The 19938-nt window shown below is 40.1% G+C and overlaps 1 protein-coding gene across 7 annotated transcripts in view; it reads right to left on the bottom strand.

Annotated features, from left to right (window-relative positions):
* Window positions 1–3665: 3665 nt before the first annotated feature.
* LRRC3B (leucine rich repeat containing 3B) overlaps window positions 3666–19938 on the bottom strand; it is an 89577-nt gene continuing 73304 nt past the window's right edge. For 6 of the 7 annotated variants that reach the window (XM_064415001.1, XM_064415022.1, XM_064414992.1 and 3 more), the window contains exon 2: window positions 3666–4928. In XM_064415001.1, coding sequence (XP_064271071.1) covers window positions 3984–4763 — 780 coding nt within the window. In that variant the 5' untranslated portion in view covers window positions 4764–4928 and the 3' untranslated portion in view covers window positions 3666–3983. Of the gene's footprint in view, window positions 4929–5460; window positions 5582–19938 lie in introns of all 7 variants that reach the window. The other variant, XM_064414963.1, reaches the window with a different exon arrangement.

Raw genomic sequence — 19938 nt, 5'->3', positions numbered from 1 at the left:
ATTTCTTCACAGTTAGCTGTAGGCTGGACTGCCCTCCATAACTGTTTATAACCCACAAATGTTATCAGCTCATTGTCAACTCCCTTTTCCAGGAATACACTGTGCAACATTGCTGCCATTCTGATTTCTGTGGGACACCTCAGAAATTTCAGTAACCATTCTCCTTCAAGTCAACAGATGATTTCTTCATACTTTTGTTTCTTATCTTTTAACCAGAAAATAACTGAGACATGACTTTTCCCCCTTCTCAAATGCTAGCCTGGTTTCTTTCAAAACATTTCCCCTATGTATTCACAGTGCTCCCTTAATACCTGATGAACTCTTGGTTCTTGCTTTAGTTGGACTCTTGTTTCTCACTTGCTTAGGAAAAAATGTTCCCATTTGTTTTGCCCATACTATGGCTTTACATATGGCTCAGAATTTATATTCTCCTATATCTTCCTTCTTTAGATTTCCCTCCTAAAGTTTAAAGATTGTTTTTAAAAGAGATCTCATTTACTCTTGGTTAGCTTGTTTAGCTCTTTTTCCAGGTGTGGAAGTAGAGCAACACCCTTTTCAAAATTGATTTATATTCAACCCAAGACCCCACTGCACATTTAAACACATTGCAAGATTCCATGACACCTTCAAGTGTTTAAGCCTACAGCTGCTCCTTTTACTTCCTTTTTTTTTGCTTTCTAATGCTTCTGATTTTCCCCTTTCAATCTGAAAAACAAATGTGGTAGATTCTCTGCATGGCATCTATTTGGTAAATAAAAATTCTATTCTCTTCTTTTTTTCTTGGGAAGACCAGAACTTGCATCACCACATTTTCTGTTCATATTGTTCATACCCCCGAAATTCATGGCAATTGCAGTGCAAAATCTTGCTACCAAAGACTTAAGAATATAATGTACATTAACAGTGAAGAGATGTGTATCTAATAGTGTACCAAATTAAGAATAAAAGAAACACATAAAGCCTGAGCCTTAATACACACAGACCAAACGCACTACCACAGATTTTACCCTTAGAGCATAACACTAGAAAATTAGCTGAGAAAAATCACCATTAATTTTAAGAAAAAACTAATATTGACAGTTATCTTGTACCATTTAGAAACAAAAATATGGATGTTTTCTGTAAGAAAATCAGGGTAGAAAAATTAATCACATTTAAGCTATTAAGTCCCAGCTTTACTTTTCCTGAAGCATCTTAATACAAAAAAAATCACTGTATTATGAATATCTCTTCTTATTTTCTATCACATGCTATCTCCTGTGAGTCAGGAAACATCCATTTCCTCTCATCTGTATTTACATGCTAAGGTATCACAGACAAAAATAAACCAAATTACTAATTTCTCAGCAAAACTTGTTTTGTAAATGAAATAACTCCTTGAAGAGTTTCACTTTGATAGAAGTCTCAAAGTTTGTGCCATTGACTTCAAGGGGCAGCACCTAGGCTTTTCTAGAGACAGTAGTTTTGGAAAGAAAGGTGTAAAGTGAACACAGTAAGAACAAGCATCTTCTTGAAACCATCCCTCCAAAGCATTCCTACAGAGTAATGCTTATCTTTGTATACATGTGTTTGGGTCAGAATTTAAAGCTGGAAAGCCAGAAGTTCTGCTGGGGTAAAACTGTACCAGATCCTGTCTCATGGGCCAAGTATACAAAAAAAAACCAACAAACCAGAAAACCTAAAGATAATTTATTTATATTTTTCTTAGTCTGTTTTGGGAAGAGGGATTCTTTTTGAAAATGTTGCTTGAAATTAAATTTTTAAAACCTGCCAAGTGTTTTTAAAAGTATTTTAAAACTGACCAGGATTTCCTGTTATTTAAATAATTCTGTCCAAATTTTGTGGAGAAACTCCTGCATTCAGCTGTGAATAAACAACACCAAATTCTTGATTGTTAGTACCTCCAGCTTAGAGTCATCTTTTAGCTAGTCCCCCCTGCTTTTTCCCACTGAAGCATATTATCTGCTGTCCTAAATATTGCTTGGGGAACACAGTGACAGAAATGAGACCAATTTTACTCTGAAGGAAATTTTAGAGAAATTAGGGGAATTGCATCAGGAAGTAATTTTGCTCAGCCTACACAGAGACGCTACAAGTCCTGTTCAGTAGAGTTTGTTATATTGCCTCTACAGTGTAACATTTTATCTGCTCTCTTCAGACTCACATGTGTATTTAACCATACTGCTTTTGGGTCCTGCAGGAGGCCACACAGAGTTTGGGGGGCTTGGGTAGATAGTCAGATAGAGCTTGGAAACAGGAAAACATAAAATGCTAACTAAGGAGGATGTGTCATCAACAAGAGCCTCGCCTTACAAAATGACATTTTTGCTTAAGGGAGTCGGTGGCAGAGACAGAAGTATCAGACAGTGGATATTTTACAGACAGATTGTGCCTTTTACAAACATTAACATTCTCTTAATTTGCCAAAAACTGCTCATGGAGGTATGCAAACAGCTAAGTCGGTCACAAGGACTCACCCTATCAAGATGAAAAAAAGTGCAAAGATGACATAAAAAGTTGACTCTATGTCCATTTAATTTTTTCTCTGTTCTGTCTCTTGATTTAAAACAAGTTTTAGCTATTATTTTAACAGTGTTCTGAAAAAAAATAAGATAAACAAGTGTCTGCCCTTGTAACAGAACCGTAACAGAAATAATAGATAAACTAATCAGAGAGATTACTCTGGAGGGTTTTTACATTTTTTTAAGGTTGACCTTTAACACTTTCTCTTGCAAAGCAGTGTTTTATACATTTTTTAATCCACCCTTCTGTAATACATATTCCAATGTCAGTTAGACTGGATCTATAGGGGCCCAGAGACAAGCATCATTTTATTATGGTAATAAAGGACAAGAGGAATATGTTCTTGTGGATTTGTTCCCTTTGAAAATTTCATCTATGAAAAGAGAAAAACACTGTGTTTTTAAAGACAGATTAAAGACCATTTAGTATGCAAGGCTGAGTTTAACTGCATGTGGACTTTCTATTTTCCTAAACGTTTAGCCACAAAATCATACAAAAACACACATATATCCTAACACACAATAGAATATGCCTAGCCTATATATTCATTTATTTCCTTCAATTTTTTAAAAGGCTGTTCTCTGAAAAATAGAAGCCAAATTTGCTTAATATACAACTTAAACCCACCAGATTTTTTTTTTTTTTCAATTATCACTAATGGTATTCTAGTTTGACCAGCATACTAAGCTTGCTGTTGCCTTCTTGCCGTACTCCCCAGTAATGAGGTCACCTGCCTGAAGCTCATGCAAGGCAGTAAGTGGGTGTAAGATGAAAACCACCACATGCCCCTGGCTTACCTCTCTTTGATGTCCTGAGGTGCAGCTCCTCCAGGTTGCCTCCTCCCCAGCACTGCCAAAATGCCCTCCGAGAGGTTAAGCAAGCATCAGTCCCTTAGAGTCAGGGCACTCTGCTCTGCCCACACTGTGCCCCTTTCCCACCGTGGCAGGCAGCCCACAAAATGGGCCACCATTCACCAGCTGCTCACCTTGCACCCGTGGGTGAGACGTGCCCTTTGGGGACTCTCCACTCCTGGACTTCTCACAGCCCGCTTCATCATCGCTCCTCTCTTCTACCTCACGGGCACTGAACAAGCCAAGAGTGCTCTGGCACTGGACATGTTTCTGATCAATAAATTACTCTGCTTTACATGGTTCAAATTTAAGCTTTTATTTAGTTTTTAAATTAAAAAAATAAATTTCGTTATTAAATAGTGGAATGGGTCTAAACTAATGTTTACATATTAATTCACTTGCTTTAGGATACCACCAGAGAAATAATTGAAGTTTACCACCCAGACAAAACTTTCTGTTAGAAAGCTCAACAGTGGCGTAATTCAGTTAAACAGGAAAAAAAAGCCCCAAAAGTCTTAATGTTTACAATGAATGTTAGAAGTAAACCTCTGGTTTTAGCGTCATCCAACTCTAGTGTCCACCACAAAGGCGGTCATTTTATTCAGAATACTATACCACAGTGCTAATGTCATCGGCTTCGTCTGGTTTCTTTTGCCTGCTTGGCAGGGATTTCAAGTACTCAAGGTGCCTCCTTGCATCCTCCTGGTTCTGTCGGACGTAATAAACCACGTAGGAGATCACCATGGTGAACCAGCCAAACATGGTGACCAGCATGGCGTAGTCAGTAGTCTTTTTAGGGAGGTTGCAGAGGTCGGCGTCGTTGGCAGCGTTGAGGAAGGGTCTCCCCGCGTGCTCATCCAGCACAGAGGTCTTGCAGATGACGTTGTTGGCCGTCTCGTGGTTGGAGGCCATGCTCCGCAGCACCTGCTGCAGCGTGCAGTCACAGTGCCAGGGGTTGTTGGCAATTCTGGCCCTGGCCTTCAGGTTGTTGAAAGCGTTTTTGTGCACGCTTTTAATCCGGTTGTCGGACAAATCCAGAGTCTGCAAGGTTTCTGCCACCCCTTTAAAGGCATGTTCATCGATAAACTCAATCCCATTTTTTGATAAATTGAGGACTCTCAATTGGTGCAAGTCCTTAAAAACTTCGTTGGGGATAGATGTTATCTGATTAGAGTCCAAATAAAGTAAGACTGTTTCTGGAGGAAGATCTCTGGGTATCTCCTTGAGGTTTGCATTGCTACAGCTGACATTCAGACCTCCGGAGTGGGAACAGAGGCAGCCTTTTGGGCACATACTGGCAGAATGAAAGCACAGTATCATGAGGACAAAACTTTGTAAGAGCAGACACATGGAGAGGGAACGAGTTAACCACAGGTCTACCAAATGCATGCTGGGCTGTCAGCATAATCACACGACCATTTCTCATTCAGCCGCCAGGGTGGGAAAAGGATCGGCAAAGCTGAAACGTGGCTTCATTTTCTTCGGCAGGATTAGTAAAAACTGGTTACTAGCACACGGGCTTCCTCATCGTCAATACGCTTCTTAGAAGCATGCCTACAGAGAAGAAGGAAAAAAGGTTCTTTATACCACAAATTCCAATTCTAACTTTGTTTTCATTAAAAAAAAGAAATAAAAAGATGTTAGAGGGAAATGCCATGCTAAAGAAATGATTTATTATCTTAAGTAACTCCTATTAGCATTAATCTGAGTTTAGTGCATAAATCCTCAGGACATTTTTAAGAGGATAGACTACACTTATTACAAATTGCACAGGTTTGGTCTTTAATACTTATTAGAGAACAAACTGGTTTGCTTTTATCACAGACTCTTCTAAAATACCTATAAAACTAAATTGCATTTTCTCTTACTGAAGTAGAAGATGCATTGATAGAAGCTAAGACTTTTATCTCCAGCAACAGTGACAGGTTAAGTGACGAATCTGCAGTGGTTAATGTGAACTTATCTCAAAATAATTTATGCTATTTTAAGTCTAAATCCAAGTACTTCAGCAAGGAAATATTTTTACTACATCAAGGAACAAATCTCAGGTAAAGCAAATGCTCTGCATGACACCACAATCACCCACCATCTCCTTGTTTGTCCACCCCTCCTCCTCTTTTGTGTTAGAATGATGGATTTCTTGTACCTCCCAGCATTTGGTGAGACCCACAAACGTAATTTCTACTTCCAGTTTTTTTGAAAATTTTCTTTTCATGTAACAAAAAAAAAATGGAACAATTACCAAAAACTCACATACCCCATCCTCCAAAACAAATAAAATTCACAAAACTTATTGCCGAGCCAAAGACTAAAATATCTTATTTACAGCATGTAATTTGCTAATAGGACATATGAAAAATACTGTTTCTGCTTCTCCCCCCTCAAGTTTGCTTTAAAATAGCAAACATTCAGAACCTTTTCCATTTTCTCCTTTAAGTGGAATACAAATACAGAAGTCTGAATTGCTGACCTATATGATTTCAAAGACAACCCTTCCCCCCCTCACCCCCCACCACCCCTATTATGGTAAACTATGAATTTCTAACAACAACAGGTCCATTTGTTTTCATGTACATGCTCTCTGTCTTTGTAGCAGCACGGATATGTGTAGCCTTCAGGTTGTATTTACATATAAATGAATTATTTTTTTTTTCTAAATCCACACTGTAGCCCACTGAACAAGAAAATCCCTGCATGGAGGAAATGTGTGATTTTACATGAAAAAGAAGAAATTGCATTGCAATCACTTTTTTACTTGCAGAACTGACATACCAACTGCAGTTGCAGACACACTGCAGTAATATGGATCAGATGTGTCAAGCATAATTTCAAACTCATAGCTCAAGTTCTATTTAACCCTTTTTGCTGAGGCTCAGTGTGTCAGAAACCCCACAGGAAAAGAAAAATAAAACAACCCAAACCAATCTTAACAGCGTGTACATTACTTGTGATTACTCCATGGCTCGGGAATGCTCACACAAGCTCAGCATACTTTCACTGCAACTACTGCAGAGAGTGGTGTGTATCACCACTAATCTTCAATTTACCTATTGTTCAAATCAGTGATTGCCCAAGTACCGAAACAGAAAGCTTACACTTGGATTCTATAAAACTTCTACTCTAAAATGTAAAAGAAATGTAATTGCTATAAATGAGAAATTGTGACATTAACCCTGGAAATGTGAAACTGTTTAGAAGGGAACGAAGCAGAGCATGAAAAGCTCCCTTTGAGGAAAGAGAGGTGAGGTAGCACCTTCCGAGTCAATGAAATGCTTTATGACTTCTGTGGATAAAACAGGGCTTACACAAAAGAACCCTGTTGCAGTGGGTATCCCTCCTACTTCCATTTCTCCCTCTGCCTCCTTGGTCACTGCAGTGCCTGCTCTTTAGACCAGACAGAAATCTGCTACTGGAGGAGATAAGCTCCAGAAGTTGTTTTTTTCCCAGCCTGCCCAAAAGCGCTAAGCACTTGCTAAAATGTGCAGCCCATTCGGAGGCCAAGCTGGAGCTGGCAGCTCCTCCCCCTGGCACTCGGAGCCGGCAATCTGCTGCAGCCCTGGGTGTTGTGGCAGGACAGCCTGTCCCCTGGAAAAACAGCCACCTATTTTCTTTTCCCTTCATGTTCATGTGCCTCACTACTGTGCTGCTGCACCCAAAGAGCAGATGAGTGGTCCAGCTCATCACCACAGAAGGAGCATCATCTCATCACCTACTACTTGTACGCAGTGGCTTCCCACCACTGGCACTGGAGCTCTACTGCAGGAAGGGACTGGGGGGAAAGAGCAAAGACCTGAAGTAGTCACGGGTGCTTCATTTTATAGAAGCACAAAAATGATACTGTTCTCATCACTGTGACAAATGAATATCAAATTTGATTCATTACAGGCTAAAAAAACTCAGTCAGGCTCGAAATATAGCATAGACTCTGCTGAGTCCTCCACAGCACTGTTACACCACCAAAGAGCATGTATCAGAGGCCCCAAGCCCCTTTGTGGAACATCCTCATCCCACTGAAGACAAATTAAACTATTTAATGTATTAATGTGTTTAGAGTGGAAGAAGTAGAGTCATTACAGACTAAACAGGATAGTGTTTAATGAAGCAGTGCCTCTTCTAAAGGCCTAACTAAGTAAATTAATATAGAGAGGAAAGAACTCACAATGTATTAAGTTGCTACATAGAGCAAATACAAGTTTAAACCTGCAATTAACAACCCACTCAACAAAACTTGTCTGAATAAGAACAAAGCTCAGCAAATTCCCAGTAAATTAACCAGCAGAAACACAATGGAACTGAGCATCAGTCAGCAAACAGCTTTGTTTGCTTCGGAATATACCATCGAAGGGATACTTGAGGTTTAGGTTTCAACAATGAACTTAGAGCAAGAACTTTCTTTACTTCTACTGACTGCAAGAAAGAAAAAGATAACTAGGATTCACACATTTCTAATGCCAGTAGAAAGATCTGTGGGTTCTTGAGCTATATCTAATTTCCTCTTTCTTGGAACACAATAAATAAAGGTGTCAAAGTCAGAACAAACACAATAGAGATATACCAGAAGAAACAGTAATGACTACAGACAAAGGGATGAAGGACAGAGAATTAAAATAAATATGTGAATTAATTATAAATCTGCAAATAAAGAAAAAGAAGAAATTAAAAAGTGAACAAAGGCACAGGGAAATGACAGCAATACAAGGAGCACTTGTAGCAGCGCGGTATAAAAAGGCTTTTTGTGCACATTTCTAAAATACAAGCACAAACATTGAATACCTAACACCAAGTCAAATATTGCAGGGGAATAATACTACAGACAAAAGATTGCACAGAAGAGTTCTTTACAGTCTTGCAATTTAAACAGGTTTCCAAGGCTTCCTCTTCTCGAGTTCCCCCAAGACCATTCACTCAGTGCCTACATCCAACGATGTAGGAAAATGTACAAATCCTGAAATCCTCAGGGAAAGCACATTGCTTTTAATACATAGTGAGATTTCTACTGAACTTCAGGCGTCAGGTACTTGCAAGTGTTTGTCTTTACTGCAAACAAGGTGCAGAGACTGCATCTTAGCTCCTGAATGCAACACTACTAAATTATCTAATTGAATAATAACTTCTCCCCACAAGAAACTAGTGATGTGAGGAAGCATTGGTGCCTCCAACTACCGACATGGAGAAAGGCTCCACAGACTCAAGAAAGTCACACAGAAAGCCCAGGACAAGACTGCCTGCAATATTAATTTATCCTGTTTATCTTCAAAGGAAGACACAGGAGGATAGAAAATCCTTTAACCATCACACAGAACAGCCAGAAAATGACACAGGCTGAGATGTTTTGTTGTTTAGGGCAACACTAAGACAACAAAAAATGAATAAAAAGACAATCTACCATATACGTTTAGTTAAAGATGTCTGACTAGGGGAAGGGGTTTCTACTTTCAGAGTCCACATGGCAGCTCTGGTCATCACCCAAGTACTCACACACCCCCTGCCCCCATAAAAGAGAACGGAACAGAGACCAAATCCAGGCACTTGAGAGGCAGCCACTGCTCTCAGGGGACTCAAAAGCAGAGACTACCACCAGCCTTGAGACAAATTCTGGCTACAGCACGTTGAAAAAACCCACACACACAACCCCCTAAGCCCTCAGGTGAAAGTGGTGGAGCCACTTGTTGATGACACTCAAATTTGTATCTTTCAGATGCAAGAGAAGGATTTACTCCCTACTGCTTCAGCACATGGCCTCTCCATGCGTTGTGTATCTACATTGTAGTGGGGTCCTTCAAAGATTACTTTCTAGCACTACAAAAATAACCTGTTACAGTAAAATATCTTTGTTCAAATTGTTCCAGTAGGACAACATTCTACTTGGAATTTCACCTGAATTTTCAGACGGTGTCAGGTGAACTCCCAAACATTTTTTTTGAGGAAAAATCAAGACCATTACCCTTCTCCTGACGGCTCTTCAGCAAGCAAGATCTCACACATAAAGACAAAACCATGACCTAATGTATTTAATACAAATGTTTTTATAGGAAGATTCCTGTTCTAAATCACAGAATGAAGGCCACAGATTAAGTCTTGTAGAACAGGATCACACAGGTACAGGTAAACACAAGAGCCCCCAGACTCACACACAGCACCCTCACTTGTTTTGCCTGCCAAACACTGCCTTGTCAAACACTGATGGGAAGAATAAGCGGCAGCTCTCTGCTCTCTCTTCAAAGCTGGACCCACTGATGAAAAAGATTGCATCTATTACTCCAGCAATGTCAAAGGAGTCACAGCTAACCACTAATGCTCAGCAACTGCACACACAGTTTGTATTTAAGGTTACTGAAGGCTCCATGATTAGAAAGGAATTTCTTGCTACTGTAGGTGATGTGTTCAAACGAGCAGGCAGGATCAGAACAGGGAAAAGGAAGAAGCCAATGGCTCAACCACAGGGCGTGAGCTGTTGGCTGCATCATGACTGTACTCAGTCCGTCTGGTCTGTCACTTTTCATCCACCAGAAAAATTGGAAAAAATTACGTACAATCCAGCTTCCTAAGAACGTGGATCACAGGGACTGATGCACAATTCACCTGCCTAAGCTTACCATGCTTCCAAGGATATACAGCTGTAAAGCTTAAGTGACTTTGCTACAAACTTTAGGCACGGTACTCAGAGAAGCACTCATTTGAAAATGGATCCCAAATGGCACTGCAGAGCTCCACACTCCTTAGGACCATGGAGTCCACAACAAACATCACTGTGTTCTCAGTTAATACTGAAGGCATCCTCACAAACAACTGCAGGACCCCCACATCAGAGATGCACTGCACATATCAGGGTGCCTCCCATCCTCCTCTCATACAGCCCATACAACTCCTATATGAATCTAGAGACAGCTCCTATTTCTGGGAGCAGCTCTACTGCCTTCAAAAGAAGCTCTCAACTCCCAGTAAGCCCTCAGGAGATCCCTGAAAAAGAGCTCCACTTTTCAAGCCTGGTCTAAGTAAAGTCCTACCCTTCAGAGTAACAACTTTCTTGCGTACCAGCATCGGAATTTTGATACAGAATTAGAAAAGTCCAGGAAATGAGACTCCTACAGGGCTCTTTTTTTAGACATCTTTAAAGCAAACTTGCACTTTGAATAAATATTAAAATTTTATAACTAAAAATCCATTAAATGGAGCACTGAAATAGATAATTATTTTAACTTCCAGAAAATTGCTGAGATGCTTTATAGTTTTGAATGACCTGACATTATTATAACTTCTTTCCCTCCTTTAAGACATTGACAAGGTTGGTTTACAGAAAAGATGCTCATTGATAAATCTAGTATTCTATTTTCTATTAAAATAGGTCTTAACTTTGCCATATTGAATATTTTTGGGTTACATTGGGTTTAGCAAATTAACCATTGGAACAGAAAATATGCCCTTTTCTAATACATTATTTCCCATGAGTTCTGCTTCCTGTAATGCCAGTCTGCTTCTTACAAAACACACACACCCCCACCTCGCTATCCCCCATCCATAGAGCTACGTTTTGTGACTTTGTACTCCTCTTTTTTTTCCCCACTGTCATAAAAAGCCATATACTACTTTATCTCTAAAACTATTACCTTACAATTAGTATTGACAAGACAGCCATAAGATGGAGATTATAGGCTAAAATGAACAGGTGATTATCCAGACTGAAAAGTCCAGCTTGCTAGAGGACAGGAAAATTTTATCTGAACCCAAAGAAAGAGATTTGCCACCACTACTCCCAAACAATAGCTAATGGCATATTTTTAGGAAGAGTTAAAACAGAGATGATATTTGGAGAAAAAACTATTTATATACCTCCTACCCTTAATAAATCTTACACTACTGTGCTGCACACTGGGCTGTACTGCGCACCAGGTTTGAGAGATCTGAGCCTCTGGAGGCCAGCAGAGTCTGTGCACATTGGGGAAAAACCTCCATCAAATCCTGCCAGGCTCCACCAACATCTGCTGAATCAGCCCACAAATTTTAAAAACACAAGATTGATGTAAAAATAAGAAGTTATGGGTTTGTGTTTTTTTTACACACCTATGGATATATGATAAAACTACACCGTGGCAATGTGACTGACTGAGTGGATATTGAACTGAAAAGTGATCATACTCGAGAGGTGGACAGGAGCAGTAGGACCCAAAGGGGAACACAGCAGCCACTTCTGACCTCTGTGCTGTCTGTGCACTGTAAAACATCAAATTGCATGGGTACCAAGTGAATTCCTCCAAATAAACAATACAATCCTTTCAAACAATGACACCTATGTGCTGTTAGCACACCATGGCCAAGGGCAATCTCACTCACAGAGGGACAGCGAGTCGGGCAACTCAACCCTCTCCATGGCTCCAGGACAACAGGAGGAAATTCCATTTAGCAGATGAAACAAGAACCTGATTTGGATTCCCAGAACAACCTTTGTCTTTCATGCATCTCTCCCTGTCACTCCTCAGACCTGGAGGCCTGGCAGCTTCACAGCCCAGCCACCTTGAAGGTAGGCAGTTAAGATGCTATGAAGCACCAAACCAGAGAGGTGCCACGACCTGCTTGCAGGTCATTTAAATTCCCAGATGGAAGTCTCCAGCAGTGGAAGAGTTTCAGCATTTCAGAATATGGCAAGATGAAAAATCGTAAAGCAGTAAAAAGAGAAATTAATAGAAGCCAACAGCAAATGAGGTGGGAAAAAAGGGGTGCAAAAGATCACTGATTCTATGAATAATTGAAATGTCATGATTAATCAGTGTGAGCCTGAACTTAAACTACATAATGGATTCATTATCTAATGAAACACCAAATGTACTCAAACTGAAATATTCTCCCCTAGGACAGGACTCAGAATGCCAGTCAACATTTTGTTCCCAAAAACTTCCAGTACAGGCATCTATATATAACTGCAAACTTTTTCCAGTTGTACAAGCAAAGTATGTAGGTAAAGGTTTATAGATCCTGAGCTATGAATGCCCTCCCTTACCTGTCACAGAGTAATAAAATGGTTGAGGAGAGCCAAATGAACATTTTAAGCTATAATTACTTTCTGATTGTGAGATCACTGAATGTATCACTTCTTATTACAGATTAACATCTTAATTATACTGTGTGGGCAAATGAATCAGCACTTTAAGACTGATGGGTTGGGTTCATGTTAAAAAATGTATTTGACTTTTTTCCCTTTTCACATAGAGTCAGGAATTATTTCACAACTCTCAGCTGATAAATAATTGTGTGAAACTTAGCAGATATAACAGATTGATGACAGAAAAAATATTACCAATCATCTCCTATGCTCCTGGAAGTTTTCTGTGGCAACACATTTCTTGGAATAAAATTTGATAACTTGCTGGAAATTAAAGAAGCAGCTGCTGTGGATGCTGTTAGACCTCATTCTTTTGAGCCTTACCACAGATTGAATCACCTGCTTTTTGGAAGGTATTCAGTGCTGCCATTGTTATCTCCTGCATCCTCTTCACCTGACGTAGACTACAGACAGCTCCTGTCCCTTCCCTGAGCAATATACCCTAATGGGAAATATAAACAGCATTTTGTATGCACACCTATGCCATTTGAAAAAGAAAGCAAAATGTTACATACACTACAGCGCATATATAGTGTCAACATAAAGTAAGTTAAAAATGAAAGGCACAAGATGTAAGATACATGATAATCTTTAACATTATTTATCACTATATTTGGAAGAAATTGTCTTGACACCCTATAGAAGAAATGAATAAAGGCTCAAGATATGCCAGTTACTGCTCACCAAACACATCTGCAAAAAGATTTTTTTACCACTGTATAAGAATATGAAGAACCACATTACAGATGCTAATGGAGAATGCTCCAACACACACAAATGACTACTTGTGAAGAGCTCTCCAAAGCCTCATAACTTTTTTCTAGATTATTAGTGTGCATCAGAGTTTGGGATTATATTCTACCAAATCTCAGTCACATTTTCTGAGAAAACATCAACAACCATTCTATTTGGCAAGAAAATCCTTTCCAGTTGCAGCTGAGTCAATCTTCCACATGATCTGTAGTAGAAAAAAAATATATTCTGAAAGCTTAAAATAGCCTGAAGTGGAAATACTTCATCTTCCTTGGGTAAAGAGATCCAGACTAAAGTATTTTCTAAAGTCTGGTTATGAGGAGAATACCTAGGAGCCTTTCATGAATAAAGAATGTTGTAGGTTTTCAAGAAATCTGATACAACCTAATGGAAAATGCTTTCATCATAAAATGTCAATTTCACAATATTTGCCAATTTATTTTTCTCCCATATCATATAATAACATGATCAAAGTGAAACAGACAAGTGCCCAGTTGGAGCCATACTCTTTCCAGTAGCTAATGATGGTTGCTTCTTTAACTTAATCAGGCAGAATCTATCAGATCAGAGAAAATCTTGTCTTGATCTCAAGATAATTACACTGATTACCTCAATGATTACCAGCATAATCAGTGGCAAGTCTTGCAATTTAATCTTGATAACTGCATCTGGTGACTGCAGATGGTGTCCTTGCCCACTTGAAGACCTCACTCTATTTTTGTAAAGTGGAAATCTAACCCCTGCTAACAAAACTGTGTTACCAGAAACTGGCAGGCCTTTAAGGAACTATTAGCCTTTAAGGCTATTGCAAAGATAAGCAAGATTCAGACCACCTAGAGACCCTTCTTCCACTTTTAAGGGTGTTTATTTGGTTCTGTGTACCATGATCTTTAGGCTCATTTGAGGTTCATCCAAATGCTCCTGCAACGTAGTAGAAGACAAGAGGTTGTAATTAGGCTGGGGAGGCTGTGCTGATAATGAAGTCAGCAAGGCAGAAATGAGTGTGCTAACCTGAGGGGACTGTTCAGCAAGGAACATGCTGGTGGCTCTGCAAAGCTGCCATCAGCTGCCCAAAGGAGCAGCAGGACAGCTGCTGGCAGCAGACACCTGGGCACCAGGGAATGCTGCATGAGAGGTGCTGCCGACTCCAAAGAAAGACTGGGAGAAGGAGAACAAAGCAGAGAATGGCTGAAAGTGGCTTTTTCCAGCTGGTCCTCTGTCACAGAGCGGGTTCCCAGGAATTACAATGGGCCACCACAGATGGAACCATTTCTTGGGTTAGACAGCTCAACAGGAAATACAGATGTGAGCAGAGGAAGTGTCACAGTGACAGTTCAGCACCCACTTTCACAAACTCTTGCTTTTACTGGGTCTAGAGTACTCTGCTGTGTTAAAACCCAGGAAGTTGAGGCTGCTTCTCTTCCTGCACAACTTCCCAGAGACACAAACACAGAGCAATAACTCATGGCACAAAGAATTTGAAAGGAAAGAAGCCAGCAGAAGCTATTACTAAAATGAAGCAACCTGAATAATAATACACAAGATGAGACTAGCAACAAAAAGAATATACTTCCAGAGCAATTACTCTGAAAAAATCTTAAAGGGAGACAAAACCTCACAAGATAAAATAGCAAAAGGGGTCAGCAGTTAAAATATAGTACCGCAGCAGTTATTAATTCAGCTCCTTGTGCTTTGAAATATGCTACCTGTATATTAATGGGACCTTAAAGAAGCATGCAGAAGTAGAGTAACTCGTTAAGAAAAATGCAAGGAAAATAAAATGTGTACCGACATATAAAAGAAACCAATCAAGTTTGAACGTTCCAATTAAAAGCTCTAAACCTAAAAGTGAATGCTCAATACCACAAAACCACAAGCTTCTCCTAATGAAATTAAAATTGTAACTTATCAATATAATTCAGAAAATAGTAAAAGAGACAGCAAGTATGGAGTAATTATGTGATCAATAAGCGATTAAACAACTTTAAAAGACATTCAAATGACCTTCCACAATCAAGTGACACACTGAGGTAGCTGCAAGCCATCTGACCTTGCCAAAGAAACTGGCTGATCGGTGATGCTGGTTTTGCTGTGCCAATGGTTATTACACCTGCACTCTTCTATTTGCATAGCTGAGAGAGCCAGGAGCACATCTACAAGATCACGCTTCCATTTCTGCACCAAAGGTGTCAAGCAAAAGTATCATAACTTACTGTACCAAACCACCCACCCATCAAACCACCCAAAAATCACATCCCCACTTCTAATATTTTAATCCATGAGTAACTTCAAATAACTGTAATTTCTTTTTCATTAGCTTGCCAGAGAGACTTACCTCTTTTTTTTTTCATTTCTAATAATATATTTTTCCTTCTATATTTAGGTATCATTATAACTCTAAAAGCTCAACATGTGGTAATCTAGAATAGTCAAACACAGGGATTTTGTACTTCCATGGAAACAAGATTACTAGGTTCCCATCAGGACGCACTTTTAGCTCTGCTGGCAGCTACTACCATTAGAAACTGTGGAAAAAACTAGCCCAAGTACAATTTTTGCAGCCCTGCTTCAGGTGAGGATCTCCCAAGAAAGAAAAATCTAGCAGTGTAAAGCTTCAATGCCATCTTGTGCTGGCAGCACTTCCCTAATTAAGAATTTAAGGCCAGATGGAACTATTAGATCATCTAATCTGACCCCCTGCCTACCAGATGACGCGTCGTTTTACCAGTAAACCTCATATTGAGCCCAAAAATTTAGGTCAGACTGAAGCATGTCTGAAATGAGAAGACTTTTGTGTACCCAGGGCAATACCTCTTGTGCCCACTGTTCTTGCAGCACTCTGTATCAACACTCACTGTAAGAGTTAAACTACTCTAGCAGACCTATCTGCTCCACCAGGATCCAGACACCAAGCAAGAGAGTCTGTTTTCAACAGACAGGCTATACTGAAAGATAATGTTCCACTGTTCATCATCAAGAGCTCAATGTGAGCACTTTCTCCAAATGAAAGTTAAACAAACTGGCTATTTTTTTAATCTGCTGGTGAGTTACATCAGGCCCTCAGCTGCTATTAAGGGACTGTTCAAATTACATGTGTTACATCTAAGCAACAATCACAGCATGTTTTCATTTTGAAATAAGTGCTCTGGAACATCCCCAAAGCTTCCCAGGAAGTCAGGTAATTTATTTATTTTTTAAAACTATGTAGTAGTACTTTTCCAAAGTCATAAAAAACTTGCTGTATTAAGTTTCTCTTCTGAGGACATATCATGATAGCAAGTAGTTATTACAACTTGAGGCTGCATGCTGAAATCCTTTAAGGATTCTCTGACCCTTACTCAGCAAAAATCTTCAGCCTGTTTGCAGTTCATCAGCTTGGTGAGGGGCAGGCAAGCCTTCACTGCACTGAAATAAAAGTTATCACCAACAGCTAAATGAAAGAAACAGCTCTAAAGAAATAAAAATCTGCTTTTCTCAGTGGAAATAAGCACCAGCCTTTATCAGACATGGAACCTAGCTGTGCAAAAACAAAAACAAGGCACAGCTGCTTGACATTGAGTGTGCAGAGATCTTCCAGTCAGTAGCTTTTCCCAAGGAGAAAACAAAAGGAAGGAAGAGCAAAAAGGAAGTCTTGCAATGGCTATCTCCAAGAAGAGAACAAACCCTTGAGGTCACATTTTCAGTAAAGGAAAACAGGTCTTTATCAGCAGCACTAGAGTACAACAGGAACAGACTGAAACTTGGTTCAATAAGACCCTTACTTTAAAGACAAGAATGTATCAACTCTTTGTGTGTCCCCTCTGAGGTTATAGAGCCAAGCTGACTTTGCCAGACCTAGCTGATACAAAAAGCAGGAGTTGTGAAGGAAAAAAAAATCTTGATTAGCTGGGCAATGATCCAATAAGCAAGACACTTCAGGCTGCAAGTTCACAGCTGAAGAAGCTCAGGTAGAAATAATTTATAGCAAATTAAGTTAGGTCATGATAATGAAATTTAAAGACATGTGGGGCACAATTTATTTTACTAAGGCTTGTTGAAAAGTGAAACACAAGCAGAGCTAACAGGAAGGCTAATTTAACTCTGGTTACTGTTGGTACTGGCACTGGGATAAACTTAACTTGACACACTTGGAATGGGAAACAGAATATAAGAATAGGATTTTTTAAAAACACTTTTTAACACCATTTCTCCACACTGCAGGAGAAAGCAGGGCAAATTCGATTCTGTGAATCATGGCTGCTTGTTGCCCAATTTTAAAACATCCTGGCACACAGCCCTCAGTGGCAAGTGCAGTGAAAATATGATTGCAAGGGCTGGGAAAGAATGGATAACAACATCTGCACTGAGAAGCCCCTGCCATCAAGGAGCAGGAGGGAGGATGGAAAAACCTAATGGGAAAAGGTCTTGTAAGATGTTCAGCCCCTTGCAGGTCACTGGAAAGCAGCAGAAATGGCAGGAGGGATGCTGTCATCATTGAGGCTCTGCAAGTTACCTCAACAGGTTACCTGGGGCAGCCTGGGCTTTGGCTTCCCTCGGCAACAGATGAGGTCCATTATGTCCTCAGCTGTCCCTCTGCCACCCACGTCCCCCACACTGTGCAAAACGCCAGGTGAAGAGGAAAGAAGAGTCACTATAATGGATGAATGCAGCAGTTTGCAGGAGGGGGAAGGGAGAGAGTAATGAAAAAGTGTTAATATCAATGTAATAAAGCTTGTGGCCATTTTTCAGTCTGAAACGCACAACACCATAAAACAATGCTTAAAGGCACTCACTTCTGTTCCAAACCACCTGCACGCTAAGGCACCCTGCTATTAGCACATAAGTTGTTTACTACCAGTCTTATTTCAGTCAGACTCCAGGAGAGCCATAAAGCTGAATTTTTTCACTCAGTACAGGAATCCAAGTGGCCTCAGGTTTTCCTTGGTATGCCAAGCCCCAGTGTGTCACCTGCAATCCTTGCCCGGTCACTAACCCACTCATTTCTACTAAGATGTATAAAAGTCAAATCAAAGCCAAGGGAATCTGTGCCTGGCACATGGCATACACACCTTCCTTCTTGTCTGCTTCTCCTCAAGTTCCTCAAGCAACAGCTACTCTCAGTGAGGTGTGTTCAGCATAACTATGATGGTGGCTTTATCTGCCAGTAAGGGTCCCTTGTGTCACACTTTCCCAAAATGGTCTGGGCACTGGTTGGTAAATGAGACTTCTATTTCCTCTCCTGAAACAATTTCTTCCAAAAAAAAAAAAAAGTAATGGAGAAGTAATGAAATATAATGGCAAAGCAAATAAATAATGGATATTCTATATTCTTTTGAAATGAAGACATTTTCATCTGTTTATTTGTCACTTGCCTCTTTTTTGTTTGTTTCTTTGGTTTGACTTTTGTTTGGCCCAAATAAAAGCATGTGAGTTCAAAGCAACTCACCCACTTTTTTTCCTCTGTCAGAAGCAAATATTACAATTCAGGGACTCATACAGACATGGCCCAGCTACAAAGAAAAGTCTTTGTCTCGCTGAGAGGACTACTAATTCACGGACAAAAAGACAGAAGCTATGACAATGGTGGTACCTACAGAAAAGTTTAATGCTGACAGAAAAGCCTGTGGAATGGTAGGAAGAGTGAAGAATAAAGAGAACCAGAAGTTAATCTCAGGCCTGCACATGCACCATGAAGGGAGGAAGCCAGATGTGGGAGTTTCACATGAGAGACCACACTGGCTCACAAGCCCATGGGTGAATTCCTTACAACCTGGAGCCCAGTGAAACTGCCAAGCCTTAACAAGTTCTATAAATTATACCATCTTTCTGGGATCTACATGACAAACCATGAAACAGCCCAGCAGTAGCAGCAGCATTCTACTGACTAACACAATAGGGAGAAATGCACTGGTATTGTGAAAAAAAACATAGTTTTTCCCATATTTACACATCTTCACAATGAGAATCAATAATGAAAAGCACCCTGTTAACTGTCCTCCTTTTTTCAAAGGCACCTTTACCTCTTACGCATTAAATTACTACATCTGAATACAAGTCAGAGCCCAGGACATACAAAGAAGTCCAAGCGGCCTAAACAACACTGTTATCAAGTCCCAGGTTACATACTATGAGGAACACCACAACAACAAGTAAACCAAACTGCATCACCTGAGAGCAGCATTTTCAAATCTTCTTCCTCAGGCTTCCCATTATGGGAAATATTATCCTACTCATGCTCCTTTCCTTAGTTGCCATAGATGCAGGGCTACAGTGCTGCAGCAACATGCAGTCATCTTCATAAGCTGGTTCAGATCTGAGCACTCCTGCACTCCTGACTGCTTCCTTTCTCACTTTCAGTCTGGCAAAGGTATCCTCCAGTTCCATCCTGTCCTTCCTCGCTGGACAGTGTGGATAACAGACTACCTCTAATACAACAAAACAGATTAAGCTTCTGTAATGAAGTGGTGCCATACACCTTTCAGTGTCACTCGTTCTGGTCCAATGCACCCCAAAAGGAAGCTTTCTGAAAATGACAAATATTCCATCTCTTCCAGCTGCAAGGAACCCATCCTTGCAATCCTACATTTAAAAGTTTTGTTAGCCTGAGGAGAAGCCCAGTGTTGGACCTCAGTCAACATAGTGCTGTTGACCTGTTTTCATGCTGATCCATGATATGTGAGCAGCAGTAGGGTGTTCACAGTGGCAACAGCCACATGTTATTGCACCACCAGGGCT

Source organism: Passer domesticus, chromosome 1 (assembly GCF_036417665.1).
Source record: "Passer domesticus isolate bPasDom1 chromosome 1, bPasDom1.hap1, whole genome shotgun sequence".
NCBI lineage: Eukaryota > Metazoa > Chordata > Aves > Passeriformes > Passeridae > Passer > Passer domesticus.
Note: the sequence above shows the minus strand (reverse complement) of the source record. Positions and strands in the feature narration are given on the sequence as shown.